Source organism: Helicoverpa armigera, chromosome 15 (genome assembly GCF_030705265.1).
Source record: "Helicoverpa armigera isolate CAAS_96S chromosome 15, ASM3070526v1, whole genome shotgun sequence".
In the NCBI taxonomy this organism is placed as follows: domain Eukaryota; kingdom Metazoa; phylum Arthropoda; class Insecta; order Lepidoptera; family Noctuidae; genus Helicoverpa; species Helicoverpa armigera.
In genome coordinates this window covers 1,983,686-2,005,550 of record NC_087134.1, presented here as the reverse complement: position 1 = coordinate 2,005,550, position 21,865 = coordinate 1,983,686, and the positions used below count along the sequence as shown (strand labels likewise).

The following is a 21,865-nucleotide window of genomic DNA, read 5'->3' as shown; positions in this document are numbered from 1 at the left end:
AATTTCTCCTTTTATGTAACAACCCTACTAAACAGTCGATATACTTATAAATATCGATACCGCTTGATGTAAGCCGATTACGATTAGCCGACCAATCGAATGGGTGGCTGCTTTAGTTTCGTAGAAACTTGCTTTTTGTTGTCCAGGGCAGGATTCAGGCATCAAGAAAGGTTGTGGCGTATCCGATATGGCTGAAAGTTCACATACTCATGAGGGAATATATAAATAGGGGTAGTAGGTAAATAAGAGTGTATGTAGGGGGAGTACATAAGAAAGTGCAGAGGAAGTACATAGGGAAGTAAATAGGGGTAGGACATAGGATTAGTATATTAAAGAGTACCTACATAAGAATTTAAATATGTGTAGTTTTTTCATAGCATTGGCAGCCAGCATACAGGCATACATTTTTGTTTTGAGTTTAGTAATAGTTTTATAGTTTAATTCTATGAAAAATAGGGATGGAAGATTAAATTATCGATGTTTTGTAAATACATTTTGTTTGTATCATAATGTCCTTTAAAAAATGTTGCCATCCCAAAAATGCTTTCAAAACCAAAAAAAACAGACTATCGAATAAATACATCGTAAAAATTGCTATTTGAAACTCCATCATGGAAAAATGACAGAAAATTACGTGCGTGCAAAAATACTTGGCATTTTCGTAATTGTTCTGATTTTTTTTTAATCCACGCTGACGGCACCACGGTATAAAAAATATGCAGCCGAGTTATTTTTAACAAACCACTGTTTATGTTCACACCTGTTTTCGATGAGAAGGTAAGCAGAGGAGCTTCTATCAGGAACTAATAAGGGATAAGAAATATGCTAATGCATTAGCATATTTTATTTTTATTCTTGTTACTGATAATTTAGTGTAGATTTTAATTAAACTTCGGAATAATATAGCTTACAGGCAAAGTAATATTGATCATCTAAGAGTCTCCTCATGAAAAATCCCAATGATCAACATCTACCTTACTCAACAGTTGAAAACAATAGCGAAAACAATGTGTATATAATAAAAATAAATACGCATATTGCTTGAAAGTAAGTTCATAGAGTTTCCTATAGTTTCCTATAAGACAATGTATTTTCAGGAATCTCAGTATCAGCTGCACGAGTGTGTCATAAAACATTACGCTTTTTCTTGACAGTTGGATAAAACAGGAATTAAAATACAGAATTCTATGTAAAAATATTTGTTTTACGCTTTATTTGTATAATACGGTAGCATGTTACGTGTTTGTGGCTTCAAATGATATCACTATTCTATTTAAAAAAGTTATGATATAGGTTTGACAGCCTGGAAGAAGTTATTAATGTCTGTTTCTTTAGATATTCGCCTTCTAATTAAGGAAGTTTTTTTTTGTAATCTGTGAGTCTTGGTAACACCTTTGATTCTACAAAAACCTTAAGGTATGCTACAATGTTACATCAGTGGCAATCCAGAAACATTTTAACTGATAACGGCACACCAAACCAAGTACCAAGGCCTCTCACTGTCTACACACAAGAGTATTTACTATAGCGTTCTCAAGCTTCGTACAACGTGATGGATCAAGACTAATTGGTCGTAGTAACAAGGCCTTTATCATCTTGAATAAATTAGTGTAATTACGTCACATTAAATCATGTAGGGTATTATTACAGCAGGTACCGCTGACATGATAAGGTGTAGTGCGTTGAGAAAAGGAATTTTAAGGTCTAAAATATATGGTCCAATTTCGGAGGATGAGTGACTTGGATTTACCGGCGTTGGCTGAGAGGGAACGAGGTGAGTTGAAAATCTGGAATAATTTGGCAAATGTTATAGGTGCTTTAGGGTTTCTAAAACAAGTGGGATGAGTTAAAATTACAAAGAAGATTATGTACTATAGGCATCACATTTTGTACTTGAAGAATTTTTTTAATGAAATTGATTGCTGACAAAAAATGATGCTCTTATTTAATTAGCTAAATTACATTTTCTTGTACCCCAAGAACTCGATGAATAGAAAAAAATACGCAAGCTAAACTGAAAAATGTTACAGCCCCGAATAGCTTTTTCTTGTAACCTTAAATTTAGATATATCAAAGTGTCGAAATAAATAGTCTGCTGCTATTTGAGCTCGCTGGGGACACTTATTTTAGATACAATTGAGAATACACTTGATAGGAGGGATTTTTTAATGTGTGAATATATTTAGACTAAAGTACTTACTTTACAGTAAAATATAAAAAAAAAACTGGTTCAGATTTTATATTATGCTATTAAGTGCAATTTAGAAGAATTTAGGTTGTAAAAGAAAATAAATCTCAATAATATTTATTGTACTGAGTGAAATCCAAATCAGTGATTGGTCCACTAGAATATAATATCTTATAGATCTATACCAAATTCAATTGTGTTGTGTAAAAACCATTTATTATCTATTCTATTTATTATCTTGAAATAAATGTGGGTGTATGATAATACGGCATTACTTGTCCATTTGGACAAGAAAAGAGGTTATTTTTAAAGATACAAAAATGTTGTCTGAAAATATAGTCACACGATAATATAGTATTGGTCTGTAAATATCACCTTTTATTACACCTTGGTACATCAATGTACCTAAAAGTAAGACGTGGCGTGGATACGGCATATTTCTAGCTGAAAAAAATACCAACGACCAACTGAATTTGTAAATCAAATCTAGGTAGAAACGATATCTGAATAGAAAGGTCAGTTCATCCAGTTTGATTAAAATCTGAGAAAACATATCTAGAATTTTCACAAAGGGGACTTTTGCATGTACCTACCGTACTCAATTATTTCCTAAAATATCTGGGGGCACGGCAGTGCCCCAGCCAAGTCTCGAGCAAAACGGGCACGGCCGTACCATCTTTTCTCGAAGCGATTCGCGGCTGTTTCGCCCCCCCTATATCTTCGACGTGGACAAAGCTAGGAGTTTAGGTTTTCGGTGAATAATAGTAGGCATTAGAACAAGCTTAAGTTCGAAATTACATGCCAATTGAATTAATAGTTTAGGAGTTACGGTCGATCAAAGTTACACCATTTTGTCACTCACTGACTCACTGATTCACTGACTCACTGATTCACTGACAGATCATCAAAAATCTAAGGTACTTCTAGCAGACTTAGAAACTTCAAATTTTGCACCAAGATAGGTCATTAGCCACATATAAAGGAAAAAATATAAAAACTTTAAAAAATAATATGCCATAGAAAACAATTTTATATTTGCGGTTTGGCAAGAACATTATGTATGGATTTGACTGCATTGTTAACTTTGTTCGTTGTTTAAGTACCTATTCAATTGGATGAATACATACATAGAATAGAAAAGAATAATATACATGTAATACATAGACTATCATTATTACAAACTAATACATAAAGTTCATAATTCATTAAATTAATAAAGCTAAAACTCCATTATATTGCCATAAATATTGTATGCGCGCTCTCTATTGTATGGTCTAGCTGTCGCAAGTGCGGCTGCTGATCACGAGGTCTCGGGTTCGATTCCCGAGTCAGGCCGAAATCGCTTTGTGGGTTTTAGAAGACTTTCACAAAGCAGCCCGGAGCCTGGAAGTTGGTGATTGATACACCCGTGCATCGGAGAGCACGTAAATGTCGGTCCTGCGCCTGATCTCTCTCCGGTCGTGTCGGATTTGCCGTCCCATCGGGTTATGAGAGTGAAGGAATAGGGAGTGCACCTGTGTCTGCGCAAGTGTTTGTGCACTATAATATGTCCTGCGCAATTGGCTGATCTCCTTAAATGAGAACAGCCGCCGTAGCCGATAATCGGCTAGGAGGACATCATCATGCGCGCTCGATAGATGGCGTTGTACCTGTCTGAATCGCGCTATGGTTTCGTTACAAAGCGCAGTCTAAGTAGTACTTCAAAATAATTCGATAATTTTCATTTGATAGCGCCATCTGTCTATGAAAAACCATTTCCAAACTAAAAAAAATATTGTAGTGATAATTGATATTCGGAGAACTTTACGTGTTATTTAGTTTAGTTTAGTTATAGTTAGTAAGTTAGTAGATATATATTTATTTAGTTAGTTATTTGTTAGTTAGTTTAGTTCTATTTAGTTTGTTAGTTATTTATTACACATATATATGCGTATATATTATATATAAAAGAGATAGAGATAGAGAATGGGTTCTAAGCAAAGCAGTAGCTGAAGTCCAAGAAATTATGAGGTCAACTAAAAAAAAAAGAAATACACTTACAAAAAATAAATGAGATCCCACCAAAAACATTAAATGTAAAAAAATGCCAAGTCTCTCGATGCAGTCTTTCCATCGTAAAAAGTTTTGAGATCTCATAGAAGCCAAGTCCTATTCAAAATATTTTGTAGTTATAAATCAACATTTAGTAATTGTATCAATAGTTTTCTTTATATTATAATTATAGTGACTTGGCAATGAGCACAAATTAAAAGCTGCTTGCTGCCTGGAATTATGTGCAAATGTTACTGACGAGACCAGTGATCAGATTATTTGTTATGTGTGAATCATGATGGTCACTACCGACTGCATGCTCCAATACAATAATTAAGAATACCTTACGGGCCATCGCTTTATGAAAGTAAATGAATTGAGAGTACACTAAGACTGACTGCCGTTGCCGAAATTCGGTTGGGACGACACGGATAAACCAAAAGACGCATGCGGTGTGTGTAACTTTCAACTCCTCCAAATATGCCATTTTATTTGTTTCTTCTTGTGCTCATTGCCAAGTCACTATAATTATAATATAAAGAAAACTATTGATACAATTACTAAATGTTGATTTATAACTACAAAATATTTTGAATAGGACTTGGCTTCTATGAGATGTCAAAACTTTTTACGATGGAAAGACTGCATCGAGAGACTTGGCATTTTTTTACATTTAATGTTTTTGGTGGGTAGATATGTTTTGCTGATTTAATATGCGAAATTCCAAGAGAAAAATTGGTACCTATTTTTGAACCTATAATTCATTATTGAGGACCATTGCTGTAACACCCACTTTGACCTGGAAATAATCCAAAGATTTTCGACAAATGGAAAAGGTCGCCTTAAAATAGATGCTTGAGTCTCTCTATTCGAATTCCGGGTTCACATTTCTACTTGAACCTTTGTATTTTAATAATCGTCTTAGGTTCTTAAAGTGATTTATGTTTGATTTATTTTCGGAAATTCACGACGAAAAACGATCTTTGCTGTTATTCCTCTTACCAACAAAGAAAGTGCTTAAGCGCAAGCCATTCAAAATCAAAAATACCTTCAATTTTTGTTAGAGAAAATCAAAAATAACAGCCATATTTTTTGTTTGGAGATGAGAAATCTCTGTGGGTGTGGTGGAGTGGGTAGGAGTGTCAGACTTTTAGGGACTAAGGGCGGCCGTACACGGACTGCTCGAGCAGTTAGCGGCTGAGTGAAATACACGGACCGCTCGAGCTGTCGGCGTCGACTGCTTGAGCTGTCGGCGTCGACTGCTTGAGCTGTCGGTTGTTGACTGCTCGAGCTACGACCCAACTGCTCGAGCAGTTGATTTTCTACCACAGTCGAGTCATGGATACTGACGAGGAAGCACTGCTTTTGCTGCTCCTGCTCAGGCGGAGACGACGGCGGCGACGTCAAAAGAGAAAATTTTGGGTTCATCCAATTTTGCAATTAAGAGAACAATTAAGTCGGAGAGCTGTCGACTGCTCTAGCGCAGTCAACGGCTCGAGCAGTCGGTGTATGCCTCGCAACCGCTCGCGAGCGGTCGACGGCACGATGGAATTTCATCATGCAGTTGACGGCTTGAAGCGGTCGCGACTGCTCGAGCAGTCGTGTGTACGGCAGCGAATGAATGACTATAGTTCACTGCGCGGTCGCGGCTTTAAGCAGTCGGTCTCAACTGCTTGAAGCAGTCCGTGTACGGCGGCTCAAAAACCCACCTCTGTTCCTTTTGGAGCCCTTTGTGAACCCAGAAATACCTTCACTGGCCTCAAGTAGGATGGCATATTGTACGCTCAATTTTTTTGTCATGTATCAACTTTTTTGTAATCATCACATCTCAATTTTATTTATCTTCTAAAATCAAAACTGTGCTCTTAGTTTTGATAGAAAGTAAATAGATAATAACTTAGTAGAAGAGAAGAAGCAAGGACGCATGACGAATGCATGACGAGAGCGTTGTCTCCATTTTGAATTTTCATCGCAACAGATGACGTTCAATCTACGCAACCTACACTTTATTTTGTAATACTAGTAAAGACCAGTTATAGTCCAAATAACATAATATCCATAACTATACATAGGAAGGTAAGGTATAAAAAAACATACTTCCGCCAAACTGTTAGCCTTTTGATAAAGCGCGATGTTTGTATATTTACGTTATCTATTTCTAGTAATGATAAGAAACGTAACACCATCGTAAGACTGAAAACATTTTCAAATTAACTAGAGCAATCTTGACGTACATGCTGCGTGTTTTAACCGCTTCCTATGTTAGTAAGTATCTAGGCCATAACGGAACAGACCTACTTACATTATATTCTTAGTAATTACGTAGTTATTAAAGAAAACAATTGAATTAATTCTAGCAACAGGAAGGAATATCAGAACCTTAATCTTACCCGTGGTTAGTCTCTCGTACATTCCGTGTCTTAACACCTACAAACCCTGTATAACTTCCGCCTAGCTCTTTTTGAAGTCACTAGGAATTGCTTTCAAGTGTACATTAAAATACAAAATATTGAAATCAAGTAACTGCTATTTGATCCACCTTACTTATTACCAAGGCCAGAATTTACTCGGTCTCAAGGCTCTCCAAAGACATTTCTCACAATTGGAGAAGAAACCTACATTTAAATGTTGACCTAGAACTATCTGAGACTAGAAAAGGCCCCAATCTGAAGACTCAGAGAATGACCTGAAGGCGTCGATTCTTCTTCCATTATTTCTTTGTTGCCTCCAATTTTCAACGTCAGCCAATTTTTACTTGTCCGACTTGATTGCTCGGGGAATCGGGTCATTTTTTATTCAAACACACAAATATTTTTATTCACACGCAGAAATATATTTTATTTGATTAAACAATTTCGTTGTTTTTAGAGTAAGTCATGCGAAGGATTTGTAGTATTGGTTTTAAATGTATTTTGGTGACAGAATATTCTATTTATTAGCCTGTATTGCAGCGTCAACTTGCCTAGGGCATAATTGTCTTATACCTCTTTATGCAGTAATGGTGACCATATCAGGTGTAATTATGCTGTGCGTTGGCATGCCACTAAATAACAAGGCAATGGAGGAAACAATAAACATCTTTGCTTGGAAAATTACTGTGTAACGGAAAACGGCTGAACAGTTTGACTGAGTACAGTCTGATGTCTGCAGGACATATATGTTTTTTTAAAGGACTTTTTTCAAAAATGAATGTGGAAATATTTTTATTGCAGATTTATAGACATGAATGTTAATTCTACAAAAACATTGAAAAAGATTTTGTTATAAATTCCGGTAACAATTCAGAAAGTATTGTCGATTTTAAATTCATTTGTTCCAATCAACGATGTTTTGATTGCAGACTTCATATTGTAAAAACCAATAAATGGGAACACAAAATGCCGGCGGCTAATCGATTTCAGGGTAACTTGTGCACTGAAAATAAAAGTACATTCTTTTGCAAAAAAACTGAACCAAGTTTAAAAAAGCTTCGGCACTGCAACGCTTGTGTAACATCGCATAGTTTTAGAATTCTGCGTTACAACGATGAACCATGCGTTTCAATAGAAGTGTTTTTGAATTGTCTGTATTTTTTTGCTAAAAGTTTTTTAACTACAACGGACGCGACCATCAGTTTGGTTCAGTTCTAGGAATAAAATACAAAACAAAGCATCGGCTTATCTGTCTGTTTGCACGTGAGTGAATATGCAAGCCAGCGAGCAGCGGGGTGACTTTAAATTGCTCGCAAGCGTAATAATCTATTATGATTCTTATTTATAGAATAAAATTATTCTCAAGCCCATAGTTAGTTTTTATTTTATTACCCATAAAGTTTTTTGAAATGATAAAATATTCAATTTATGACCAAAGTAGTCATAAGTTACAGCCAACTGAACATTAAAATCCCCCTATCTTGGTAAAAAACAGACTACGAACAAAATGACAAAAGGTACAAGGCAAAAGATTTCATAAAAGTTTATTCCAAAACGTCAGAGAATAACCTCCCACCTGGAATCTCGCACAGGCAGGAAATCAGGCCACTCAGCAATTTCTTCAATAACGTTACCTCTATGTGCCTTTTGAGCATTCTTTTTATTTTTCTTATAAGCCTTTTTATAAATGCAGCGCCAATCAACTTCCTTATTGTTCCGCATTCTAGGAAAATCTCTTCTAAATAGACGGGACCACAAGTTTTCATCTTTTACAACCTCGTTTAGTTTCTTACAAGATTCTGCTATGCTCAGAATATCAGTGAGCGAAAGTCGGATTAGAATATGAAACAATACATCGTTAGGTAGACCGTTCAGACTGCCACAAGGCTGACAATGGTAATTCAGGATACTACTCTTTACGGGTAGAACAATTTTCTCTCTCAAAGTTGTTATGAGATCCGACATATTAGAGAAATCTGATGGGATACCCAAAGCTGATGTTAAGAAGAGCTCATTAATAGGCAGACATAGCGAATACGTTTCTTTATTAGCATCAATATATGCATTGATAAGTAGAGTATCATTCAAAGGACATACAATGATATTTGCCGGTGTATCTAAATAAGGTCTTAATATGACAGTAACTTCATAAACTTCACGCCCATCCTTTCGTTTCTCCAATATGTAATCAAGTACATCTATTTCTGTATTCCCTGTCTGCACAAAATCATTTTCTTTGACAACAATGAGGAGTAAAGCGAAGAAGAAGTCTCGTTTCAAAGTTTCGGGTTTGATTAACGTTTCTATCAATGCGTTCAGTGTTTTGTGGAACTGGGGCGGGATCGCCTTATTCCAAGTACGACTACAGAACCATTCCATTGTGTTTTCGAAGCAAGTTTTCCAATGTTGTGTTTTATGGCCTATTAAAAAATTTCGCCTTGTTTTTTTCCAGCACTCGCTAATCGGGACGTCATCTTGACATTTCTGATTTTAACTTTTTTTTTATCTGTTGGCTGAGTTCTGTAAAAGTTTCGAAGATTTTATATTAAAAACTTTTTGAATTAATATTGTTCCAATAAAGTGGATTAGGGCGTTTTTTATCCGGATTCATCATTTTATTCATAAAATTTTAATCCGAGGAATACGATGGAAATGTTTTGATGATTAATTAAAACCAGATTCCTAACGAATTTCTAAAACAATCATACAGAAACTTAATCAAAATCTTTTGTTAAACCATTGTATAATTTTAGAATATCTACAATTAAAGTTAGCAAACTGCGCATTATGGAAGAAAGAAAATCTTAATCCAGCCAATCTTTGTTCTGCTCATTTCCTATTATAAGAATACTTTCATCTATTTTCTTGGATATTTCTTGTATTTGCTTGTTATCTTGTTCTGAGAAAATACAATCTTTTCATAATGTTTTCTGATATTGACACGACTATTACTTATAGATGTAATAACTAGATTTGCGGATCCTTTTGCGTTTGTATTTTGTTGATGGGTCTTATCGGCTTTTTGCTTTACTTTGAGATCAAGTGGTGGAATAATAGTATTATGTATGCCTTACTACTTTTAGATTGGAAGTAGTTTTGACGCTTTAATAGGTATATGTAAGTTAATAACTGAGAAATAAGTGAGGCACTTATCATATTGGTTTTGGCAGTTTAAGTGTAGTTTATCATTATCCATCCAGCCATTTTGCTACTGGATTAGGGTCGGCTTCCACGACAAACATGTAGTCGTACATTCTTATGTTGTAGTATTTTGTGTTATAAATAACATAAAAATATGCACATATAGAAAACAGCCTCTGCATGCATACATTGATATAGGTTTTATATCCTGTTATAATATTAAGAGATATACGAAATGTACACTTAACAACGTGCTGCGACTAATTTTGTATCTTTAAATTTATTTCCCCACTTTTCAGCGAAAGCCCGTGAAGAATGGAGAACGCCAATGAAGGAGATTGACGCGGCCCTCATCGCCTGTACTTTCGGGAGATTCCACATAAAACTGCTTACTACAGCTTTTGTGGGATTTTTAGCGGGAATCCTGGCAAGCAGTACGACGGCTTATCTGCTGCCTAGCGCGGAATGCGACTTGCAAATGGACTTGTTAAGAAAGGGGCTGTTGAATGCTATGCCTTATGTTGGTGAGTTTTATTTTATATTTTCTTAAATGGGGAAATAGAAAATATTCATTTCTTAAGGTTGTTAAGGTAGGAAAGGCAGCTAATTGTTCGAACACGAATTGAACTAGCGTTGCTTTTCAAGTAAGAATAGGGAAGGCATAAGATATCTTTAATACGAATCAAAACAATAGGCTGAAAAGCCCATTTCTATATAATATACCTACCTGCAAAGATCCAAGTCAATATAAAAAAAATTGTAGACCAGCATCAACAGTAATCATTCACCATTTGAATCATACACTTAACTACGCATATATGAACACAACATAATAACTACCATTTACAAAAAATACAATATCCTAAGTTAAAACTTAACAAAACCCCAAACGATAATTTAAAGTTTCTCCGTAACGGGTCACATCACTGAAGTCTGAAGCCAAGGCAGAACTAAATTTATAGCGCCAAGAAATATGCTGGCTAATGGAAAAGTACCACCTGGAAGTAAATTTATTGCCAAAGGGACACGAACCGGGGTCAAACGTAGAAGGAATGAACTAACTAGCTCGATCGATGACGATGCATGATATATGAAGACTGGGTATCGAGTCCAAAGAGAATGTGAAAATACTTGTTAGGGTAGTTTAAGAGATCCGACGTCCTGTAGACTAAAATCCCTTGTACAGTCGCAGATTTTGTTGTCCGTAAAGTACGCTCGATTTTTCTGCGCACGATACTTTTTGAGCGGCAAAAAATCGGTTGCGTGGTTCCAGCTGTCATCGCTTGAAAAAAACAATTGACAACTGCGGAGTCAATTGTCTTTTTACGAAGCACATATTATCTGCGAAAAATCCGCTTGTGCGACAGCGATGTTAGTTAAACTTATGCACCTCGAACTTCACCGAGGAGGAGATACGCAGCGCAAAGAAGTTGTTGTACGAGTCGCTGCAAATGGCAGACCGAATGCCGACCCGCAGGCGAGATGAAAAGGGAGAGAGGAGTCTCCAAGACACTATAAGGCTGTTGAAGGAGACCGACCCGGATGACGTGCCAACGTTCGTGGCAAAGGAGTTGCGGAAGCTGCCCCCGGTCACTTTCGATCACGTCGACGTCACCAGGCTGTTAAAGGACATCACGAGTATGAGGTCCAGCCTGGTCGAGCTGCAATTGAAGCTGGAGGCATCACAATCCACCATCTGTGATCTACGTAGCGAGGTAGCAGAATTGCGAAACTCTGTATGTAGGTCACACGCGCATGCCAACAGCGACAACACACGCCACGGACAGGCCAACGCATCGCCGCAGCGCGCCGAGTCAGCAAAATTGCACTCGTCGCCTGCCGTCGCCACTACTAGTGATGCGTCACCGTGCCCCGCCCTCCCCGCGTCCCCTGCCCTCGGGACGCCGATGAATGTAAGCACGTCTAGGCTTGGACGTGTTTACTCGGATGCCGTAAAGCGAGATCCCGTCCAACGGCCACCCAAAGCTACTGTGGCGATACAAAATCAACCCGAAGGAACCCGAGGTACGGTACAAACTGTACCATGTAAAGGGAAAGCTGATGCAGATGGTTTCGTCAAGGTGGAGAGAAGGAAGAAGAAGCCATCTAGCCGAAATCAATGCGGAACTGCGTTGACTGGTCCGAACATGCTGCTGCGCCCCGCAATACCGACGACGCAGCTGTATGTTTCGCGTTTACATCACTCCACGAAGGTCGAGGAGATCGTGGAGTATATACGAGTCAAGACGAACTGGACCTTAAGAGTCGAGAAGTTGGAGCCGAGACACAATACAAATTTCAAGTCGTTTGTGGTACGTGTGCCGACTCAGCATCTCGACATGTTCCAAGAACAGTTTTGGCCGAAAGGTGTCGTTTTCCGGCGATTCCGCGGGAGGCTACGCGACAACACGCAGTGCAACACGACACCGCCTATTCGTGTCAACAAATAGACTTGACGATTGTTTTTATTTTTGTATGTATTAGTTTATAATTATTTTTACGTTAATTGTTATTTGTGTATTGTATGTTCTATGGGCCCTAGTTGCCTGAATTAAAGGAATAAATAAAAAAAAAAAAAAAAAATATATACTTATGAGGTCTGCTATTGGCTAGTTTTACCTACAAGCGTACTTGAATAGCTATTCTTTTTAATTTCAGGTATGCTGATATCATCAGTCGTAGCAGGATTTCTAACAGATGCTTTCGGAAGAAAAATATTTTTAGGTGTCGGTTTTCTTGGACTATTTATATTTCAATTAATTGGTGGTTCCAGTCAGACGTTTGAATTGCTCGCCACTGCGAAGTTTTTCGAAGGTTTATTGTAAGTAGTACAATTTCAAAATGAATTTAAAGCTTTTCTAAAAAAAACATCAATAAAAAATAATTTGTTCTATTGCAATCGGATATTAAAAAATATATGTAATTAATTATTATGGGTACAAGAATAATATTGAATCTTTGCTCTGATTGTAATTTCATCCGTATAGATATACAAACAAAACATGGCCATTTCAATATCTGATGCTCACCATCAATTTTGTTTTACAATTTCATCATCGGTGTTCAATTTTGATTGGATTATTCAATTAAATTGAAATCAACACAAAATGTTCGCGTTTGTTCGCCGCACATTGTTATTTTATAGAAACACGTCAAATTAACCCTTAAAATAAAATCATTCGTATCATTAATTACATTTATTATTTAATTAACAATATATAGTGGTTTATATAAACACGTTTATTGTTGGAAAACAGAAACTAATTATCGAAAAATCCAATTGCATTCCGTTTGTTTGTGACGTGAAATTACAATCGTATTGGTCCTAACCAAAGAAAGATTTTCACGGTCTGAAAAATTTCTTCTTTTGTAGTAATAAAATTAATGTCTAGGCCAAGTTTCTTTAGACAGGTTTTGGACCTTTATTCAGTCATTTTTCTTTAAGTTTTTTTGTCTGGAACTTGGAATTCTAGCATTGTTTCGACACAAAGGAATAATGTTTTAAGCTCGGTGTAATTATTTCGTCACAATAGACTTGTGGAACTAGAACCGTGGTTGCTATTTTTCCTGACTCTTAAGTAAGGTCGTTGGTCTCATAACTTGTGGACCTTTTTTTGTTAAGACAATGTACTAATCTAGATAGATTTGGATGATGGCTGGGTATGGTCCAAAATATCTTCAATATCTTGATACCGATTTTTATTTTGCCGATAATATTGAAGATTACATATACGTATTAACAAAATCAATTTAGACTAAAGTTGAAATTTTGATCTTCTGTTATATGCTGCTTATAGCTGACCAAAAACTATTTATTTATTTATTGCAAAATGTATACAGATGCATCTCATGCTAGGTACACATTACCCTGTTAGGGCGCAGCAAATTAACTTAAAACTAAAGTATTATAATAATGACTTAAACTATAAATATATATATATATATTACATTAATTTATAAGAAGTTAACAATATCTAGAAATAATTATTAGTTAAGCTTACATCTACTTAGGTATATGACAGTAGTTTTAGTTTATTATCTTAATTATTATATCTACTATTATTGCACAATGTTTTAGGAACGACATAATACTGTTTTGTTTTTATTTATAATACATTTAAAACAACAAATTAAATTATATCTAGAGGTGGTTATTTATTATTTTAAGCTTCTATCTTCTAAGTATTCCTGAACACTATAGTAGCATTTTTTTAACAGTAATAACTTAAGTCTAGCTTTGAATATGCCTAGGGTTTCGGTGGAACGGATGCTTTCAGGTAACTTATTGTAGATTTGAATGCTTCGGTATTCTGGGCTATTTTTAAACATTTGTATCCTAGGTGTTGGTAAAGTCAGTTTAGTTTTGCGGCGCTCGTTCTTTTCAAAGTTGAACATTTTTAGATTTTTCTTAACAAAAATGGCAATTTCTAATATGTATATTGATGGTAAAGTTAATATTTTATTATTTATAAAGTGGGGTTTACAGGTGTCTGTTGGCTTTATGTGGAATATTATTCGTATAAGTTTCTTCTGGGCTATAAATATATCTTTGGCATCTACGCTGTGCCCCCACATGATCACACCATAGCGTAGCCATGCGTAGGCATACGCGTAGTAGGCAGTGAGAGCACACTCTGCTTTTGTGTTCGTTTTGAGAACACCAAGTCCATACGAAAATTGTGATAGTTTTGTTTTTATCTGCTCGACATGTTTTTTCCAGTTTAGATGTGAGTCCAGTGTGATTCCTAGTAATTTAAATTCTTCGACTTCTTCAATTTGGATATTGCTAGTTATGGTTTTGAGGTTGATTTTTTGTTTTTGGTATGGTTTGAACTGTATTATTTTAGTTTTTTTATTGTTTACTTCAAGGTTGTGATGTAAAAGCCAAGATTTTATTAGGTTAAATGTTTCGGTTATTTTATGGTTGTATTCTTGATTGTTTGTTGGGGTTTTAAAGAGGATGGAGATGTCATCAGCAAATAATACACAAAGGTGGTCACATATTTTGGGCAGGTCGTTAATATATACTAGGAATAGTATACACCCTATCACACTTCCCTGTGGAATAGACCAGTTCGTGGTCAGGATGTCCGAGCGCACGTTTTGTAGCTCGCATGTGTCGTGATCGAGGTGTTCCACCTGCACATACTGCTTCCTATCAGCAAGATACGACTTAAGCCAGTCAAGTGCATCTCCCCTGATGCCAACTCCATTTAATTTAGTTAATAGGATCGAGTGGGATACTTTGTCGTATGCTTTTGTCATGTCAAGGAGGAGGCCTATTGCATAGTTTTTGTCCTTTATATATGTCAGTATTTCTTGTGTATATTTATAGACTGCTAAGGTAGTTGATCGATTTGTCCGGAATCCAAATTGGTTATTGTCAAGAATGTTATATTTTTCTAGGAATTTACACATACGTTTGGTAACTACTTTTTCGAATATTTTCGAAAATGCGGGGAGAAGTGCTATGGGTCTATATTGGCTCGGGTCATTAGAGTTTCCACCTTTTTTTGGTATGGGTTTAATTATCGCAATTTTGAGTCGGGACGGGAAAGTTTTTTCTTCTAGAGATTGGTTTACAAGGAATGTTAGTGGAGGGGTAAGTTCTGTGGCGCAGGCTTTTATGAGTGTGGGGGGTATCTCGTCGATTCCACAACTATGTTTGTTTGGAAGGTTTAGAATTAATTTGTATATTTCTTGTTCCGTAACTGGTTCCAGAAACATGGAGTTAGTGGCGGGCGCAATTACTGCATGGTCGTTGGTGGCACGCGCATTGTTATTCTGTTTGTTTGGAGAGCCCACGGAAGCAAAGTATTGGTTGAACTCGTTTGCGATCGTATATGGACAATTAATTGTGTTGTTATTTACTTTTAGTGTTAGGTTTTCATTGTAAATATTTTTAGGTTTTTTTGTTATACGTTTTATTATTTGCCACATAGTTTTGGTTTTGGTTTTAGATTTTTCCATTTCTTGTGAGTAGTTTTGTTTTTTAGATAATTTTACACATTTTTTTAGGAGTTTAGAGTATGTTTTGTAGTGGTTCTTTAGTATTTTATCTTTTGATTGATTTGCGAATGTTTTTAGGAGTCTTTTATGTTTACAAGATTTGTTTATTCCTTTGGTTATATAATTATTATTTTTGATATTCGATATTTTGACACGTTTGAGTGGTATGGTTGTGTTCATGATTTCTGTTAATGTGTTTTCGAACTGGTTGTAGTTTGTGTTTATGTTGTTTACAGGTGATAAGGTATTTTCCCACGCTACTTGTTTTAGTTTATCTTTGAAAATCGTGTAGTATTTAGGGTGGTTTGTTAGTCGGATTTTCCTGTAAATTGGTTTGTTATGTGTTCTAGTGAATGCGTCGAACTTATAGGTTACACATTTATGGTCGGATATTCCTTTATCTTCGACAGTTATCGACACATTTTTATTATTTGTGAAGATTAGGTCAATGCAAGTTGACGATGTAGGCGTTTCCCTAGTTGGCTTGTTGACAATTTGGTGTAAATTATATTCAAGCATAATTGTTGTTAGTTTTTTATAGTTGTTTGAATTTGGGGCGGCGTTAATATTAAAGTCACCTCCTATTATGATATGTTTCTTATAGTGGTGGGATTTTAGTTTTGTAAGTAGCTGTTCAAGAAATGTAAAAAATTGATCTGTTTTACGGTCCGCTCTGTACAAAGTAATAAGAAGTATATTAGGTTTGATTTCTATAGCACAACATTCGACGATATATTCTATAGTTAGATTACTAATATCTGACCTCTCTGTGTACTCGGTTCCAATAGGTACGAGGATGGCGACGCCTCCGCCGCGGCGCTGTTGTCGGCAGTATGATGCGGCTACCTAAATCTATCTAAATCATAGTAAAACAATTTGTTAAAAAGAGTGGCAGTATTTGCTGGGTATTTGTTCTTTTAAAACTATAGTATTTTAGTACTTCTTTTATTTTTATTCTTTTCAGATATGCCACAGCATTCAGCGCCTGCGTCTCTCTAACCGCAGAGTTTTCCTACTCCAGCATAAGAGATAGAATGATACTCTTCCAGTCGTCTTTCATAGCAGTGTCTCATGTAGTCATCGCTGGCATGTCATGGGCTATTCTTACTAATGAGTGGCGGTATTCTATGTTTGGGGGAAAATTTGGTAAGCTCCTTTTAATTTGTGGATGTTTAAGGCAGTTTCCAAAATACCAGCATACCCAAATATAAGCGCCCGACCCCAACATAGTTGGGAAAAAGCTAGGCAGATGATGATGATGTTTTGTTGTTGCTGAACCAGCTACCAACAGTGGTTTCATCCGCGTCATATGGGAACAATTCTGCGTACCCGGATAAAATGTAGCCTGTATAACTTAGTATCAATAATAACAATCGAAGTAGACTACATAGCATAGCCTTCCTTGATAAATGGGCTATGTAACACTGAGACAATTTTTCAGATCGGTCTAGTAGTTCCCGAGATTAGCCCCCACACCACAACTTCTCTAAATCTCATGGTGTTTTGCACCATGTTTACTTTACCCATGCTTTTCCTAAAGCTCAACAATATTAATAACAGAAGCACAAAACGCCGCCAACCGTTGCCCTCTAAACGTTATCCTGTCAGTCAGTCCATATACGCAAACATGGGATATACCAACAATACACTAATCCTTAAGGTGTGCCATAACACACTCCAAGTTAAGTTACTAAGCGTGTTTGCTTGAACTGCCGATGGTAAATCCTTGGACGGCTGCGGGACTACAAAAAATAATGCGATGTGTAAGGACAAGGGAAGAGTTCTGTCGTGGCAAAAAATATAACACGGTGTATGACACGGAATTTGGCAGTTTCAAGCCTAAAGGGCTATCTTAAAAGTGGGGACAAGGCGTTACAAATTATTTATTGCACAAAGTACATGTAGTTTCATAGAACTGTAAATGTTATAATTATAATAAAGATATACGTTAATTAATGGAATGTATCAAAACATCGCTTTGCGGGTTATCGCAATTTAGAGCAGCACAATACATTGTTTTATGTGGGGATCTTGTATGAGATGCAGCCTACTGATAAACATATATAGAAACTGAGAACAGTGACAACAAAGGCTTAAGTATTAAGCCCCCACGGGCACCTTCCGTATACACTCAGAACCCTAAAAAAACACACGCAGTTGAATTAAGAACCTCCATCTTTTAAGCCAGTCTCTTAAAAAAAGATTTCCTCAACCCCTTAAAACGCGAACATTTCTTTTTCCATTAATGCAGCCATTTTGTTTTAATCCCCCCAGTTCTCAACACATGGAATTTTTATCTCTACATCACGTCACTATGGGCTTTCGCAGCATTTATTATGTACGTATTCTGTCTTCCTGAAAGTCCTAAGTATTTGATCACGCAGAAAAAGTACGATGAAGCGAGGGAGATACTCATTAAAATATATGTGGAGAATACTGGGAAACCTGCTGAAACTTATCCGGTAAGTTATTCAATTTTTTATGTTGATATATAAAGGAAAATGTCTTTAATGAGCCTTTACTTTATTTGCGTACTTATTAATGACTAGCTTTTGCCCGCAAATTCGTTCGCGTGGAATAGCGACATTCGGCAGATTTTTGGTTTGAAAAATGGATGGCGCTAAATGTCCGGAATAATTCTTTTTTTATTTTATTTTTTTGGAATAAAAACTATCCTGTGTCCTTTCTCAAGTTCCAAACTATGTCTATACCAAATTTCACACAAATCGGTTCAGTAGTTTAGGCGTGTAGAAAAGACAGACAGACAGAGTTACTTTCACATGATGACTTGATAATTTGTAATGTTTCACAATTAAAACTCAGTTTCACAATTAAGATTCAGAAGGTTGCTATTGATTGGTACATTTGTATCCAATCACTGGATGTAATTTTTCTAGAGACGCAGGTGAAAACGGCAGACAACAGCTAGTCTTAAAATTAAAACAAATTGCGCACACATCCTAGCTCAAGTTTGTAAGACAACTTCCTTTAATCGGATAAAATTATCATCGGAATACGCAGAATTTTGTCGAAATGAAATTACACGAACTCAATCCCAGAATAATGATTTTGATGTAATAAGAATAATTGTGTGAAAACTTCAGTCTGCCCTAGCACTTTTGAAAATTGCTGAAATTCTTTTAAAATATTTTAATCGTTTTTCATTGTTTTACTGTACAATTGTCCAAAACTATGCGAGTAATGTAATATTTCTTTCAATTGAATTGTTCTTTTGTCTAAGTTTTAGAAGCTGTTTCGAATATTTTAGTAAAAGTTAGACTGTAGAACACAATTATGCTTTTCCATTTTTTTGTGCGTTTTAAATAAAAACTTGAATTATAAAATATATATTCCTACAAGCTTATATTCACGCTTCAACCCACGTCACGAGAGAACTAGGTACTTACTGGCTTTCCGGAACCGATTTTTTTAATAATTGGTTCAGTCGTTTTTGCTTGAAAGCGGGACAGACAGACAGATTTACTTTCGCATTTATAATATTAGTTACAATATTCTGTAATTGACGGCACCAATATTACCTATATAAGTCCCAAAAACGAAGCCTCAATACTAACTGGACTCATTATAGTCCGATTAGTTTCTGCTTACAAAGGAATACCAACTAAAATCAGTTGGTCATTAATGGCATTCAGCTAATTGATCCACCGACTAATTACTCAATCATGTTACCGTGATTAGGTAAAGCGTAATGGCAATGATAGTGCATTAAGACATTGATGATCTTGTAGAATAATCATTGTTATGATACCTAGGTGTTATAATTATTAGATTTCAATCATCAAGATTTTTTTAAGGAGTGGTTTTTTTGTGTTAAGCTATCTCTGACGGTTAGAATCTGAGATTTGGACCAAGTAAGATAGTATTTTGATGATTATGTACGAAAAAAACAAATAACGATATGGTAGGTTTCTATACATAATAAAATCATTTGATGAAACGTCTGTTACCTCACTTTACTCTACTTTTAATTAATTCAAAAACATTGCGAGACGTTTTAATTAATATAATGTCATCTTGAAGTTTACAAGACATTGCAAACGCTGACAAAATTTATGTTAAAGATAATCTTTAGCACTAAAATATTAGAATTTGATAAAATACGTTTTATAGTAATTGTTAAATATTCGTTGCTGAAACAATTTAAATGTCAAAGACAATTTAATATCGAGGTTTAGAGTATCCGCACACTGTAGACTAAACAGTCGGCCGATAGTTGACCCGTTGGCTAGCAAAAATTTTTTTTAAAGAAAATCCTGACACCAATCCTCGGTCTGATACCGGCTAAATACCTGATCTTTGTAATGTGAGTACTACCATTAATCTCCATACTGACTTATGAACCCAAATAAACAATCGGCCGACTAAAAGTTTGCAGTGTGCGGGTACTCTGAGTAGATGTTTTAATTTGAGTTTTATTTTATAATTTTGTCACTTTTAATGTTATTTATTGTTTAAAGAATGAATTGGAATGTGTTTGAAGACAATGTATTTTGTGGCCGTAAAAATGGTGCTGTGAAGTGTTCAAATGAATGATAGCGCTAACATGTTTCTATAGGTACATAGAAATACAAAAATTATCTATGTATTAATTAATTATTAATTACCTTGACAAATTAGTTATTCAACGTTTTGTCATAAATATTTGGATTTTTCATACTTACATTTTTGAATCGGCTCAGTACTTCCTGACGTAGTTGTGTAAAAGCAAACAAGCTCATCTTATAGTTTAGTTTATGTAGATACATAATGTGTTTACTTACTTAAGTAGGTATTATGATTAAGCATAGTAATTAACATCACCCACTTAATTCATTATAATTAAGTGGGTTAAATATAAAGTTACATCATACTTAGTCAACCTTTCATTTGTCATTCTCCAATTAATTCATAAACCCTAAACAAAAGTTGAAGGGTCAATTAAAACCTTTTTGATTGCACAAAGTTAAAATTATTGTTTTTCACAAATTGGAGTGCGTTTATTATTCTGTTTGATCCAAAAGTTTTTATTATAAAAAGGTATTTTAAAGAAGTGTCAAAGATTGCTTTTTGATTTTATTGAAATTGCAAAGTTATGGCGCGCACAATTTATTGAAGATTTACTTTGTATTGCGCTTCTATTGGTGGAGAAAAGTGATTGATTTGTCAATAATAAATAAATACAACAGCTGTTAAAAAAAAAAAAAAACAGTTATACGATTTAATTTAGTCGTAGACTCAATATTTTTGACTTTTCGTGTTAGAACAGTCAATATCTTACTAAAGGCAGTAAGAAGGTGAAATAAGTACCTACATACCTACCTAGGGAGCAAAATGATACATAAAATAGCTGCTCACTCTATTGTAATATTTAATCTATATTGCGAACCAATATGAAACAATATAATAAATATTACATAACTATATATTTATTGGAAGAAGTATACTATGAATATACTAGGAGTTTCGGATATTAAATAGCACATATAAATAATACTACGGATGTATCCGTCTATTATAACGTACGGCCTATTAAGTCAAAGAGTAAGAAAATTCAGAAGGCTCAATGGCAAAATCGGAATTATACCTATTCTGTGTCACACTACAGATAGATAAAAATTGCTTTTCGAGCCAAATATTAAAGTTGTGTAGTTAAGTTACAATTTAAATTTTACTTAATTTTTTAGTCTAGAAGAAAATCCAAAGAAATCTTTCGGAATTCAGTCTTTTAACCTCTATACCATTCCATATGAAATTCTGAAGAGACTATTCTTGGATTTTACAAATACTAAAAATGAAATTACTTTATAGTACTGCAGAGGGATCGGCCAATCAAAGAAACGATTTTACAGCAATCGAATTTATTTGATTCGTTAAAATTCTAAGACTATGAAGATTCGAGAAAGCGCAATTATGAAACTCGATTTGAATCGAGACTTGAATCAGAATATATGTTTCAAATCGGACCGTTTTAGTAAAAACTAGTTAATCGATTTGGTCTTACACAATCCTATTTCACTGTTTATAACCTTCTCAATTGTGTATGGCATAAGATAAAATAGGACCAGAACTAGTTAAAGCAGGACCA

The 21,865-nt window shown here is 35.3% G+C and overlaps 3 protein-coding genes across 4 annotated transcripts in view; 1 reads left to right on the top strand and 2 right to left on the bottom strand.

Moving 5' to 3' along the window:
- The window catches only part of LOC110373961 (hemicentin-2), a 274,475-nt gene that overhangs the window by 150,137 nt on the left and 102,473 nt on the right, over positions 1-21,865 (bottom strand). The window lies entirely within an intron of this gene.
- LOC110373959 (synaptic vesicle glycoprotein 2A) overlaps positions 1,507-21,865 on the top strand; it is a 32,879-nt gene continuing 12,520 nt past the window's right edge. Inside the window, 5 exon segments of the mRNA XM_064038321.1 lie at positions 1,507-1,774; positions 10,071-10,295; positions 12,430-12,592; positions 16,745-16,926; positions 18,055-18,242. Coding sequence (XP_063894391.1) covers positions 1,714-1,774; positions 10,071-10,295; positions 12,430-12,592; positions 16,745-16,926; positions 18,055-18,242 — 819 coding nt within the window. The 5' untranslated portion in view covers positions 1,507-1,713.
- Positions 8,062-9,699, bottom strand: LOC126055504 (F-box only protein 7-like). The gene has a single exon (XM_049844853.2). It carries the CDS (start codon positions 9,007-9,009, stop codon positions 8,188-8,190), a length of 822 nt encoding a protein of 273 aa, XP_049700810.2. The 5' UTR covers positions 9,010-9,699; the 3' UTR covers positions 8,062-8,187.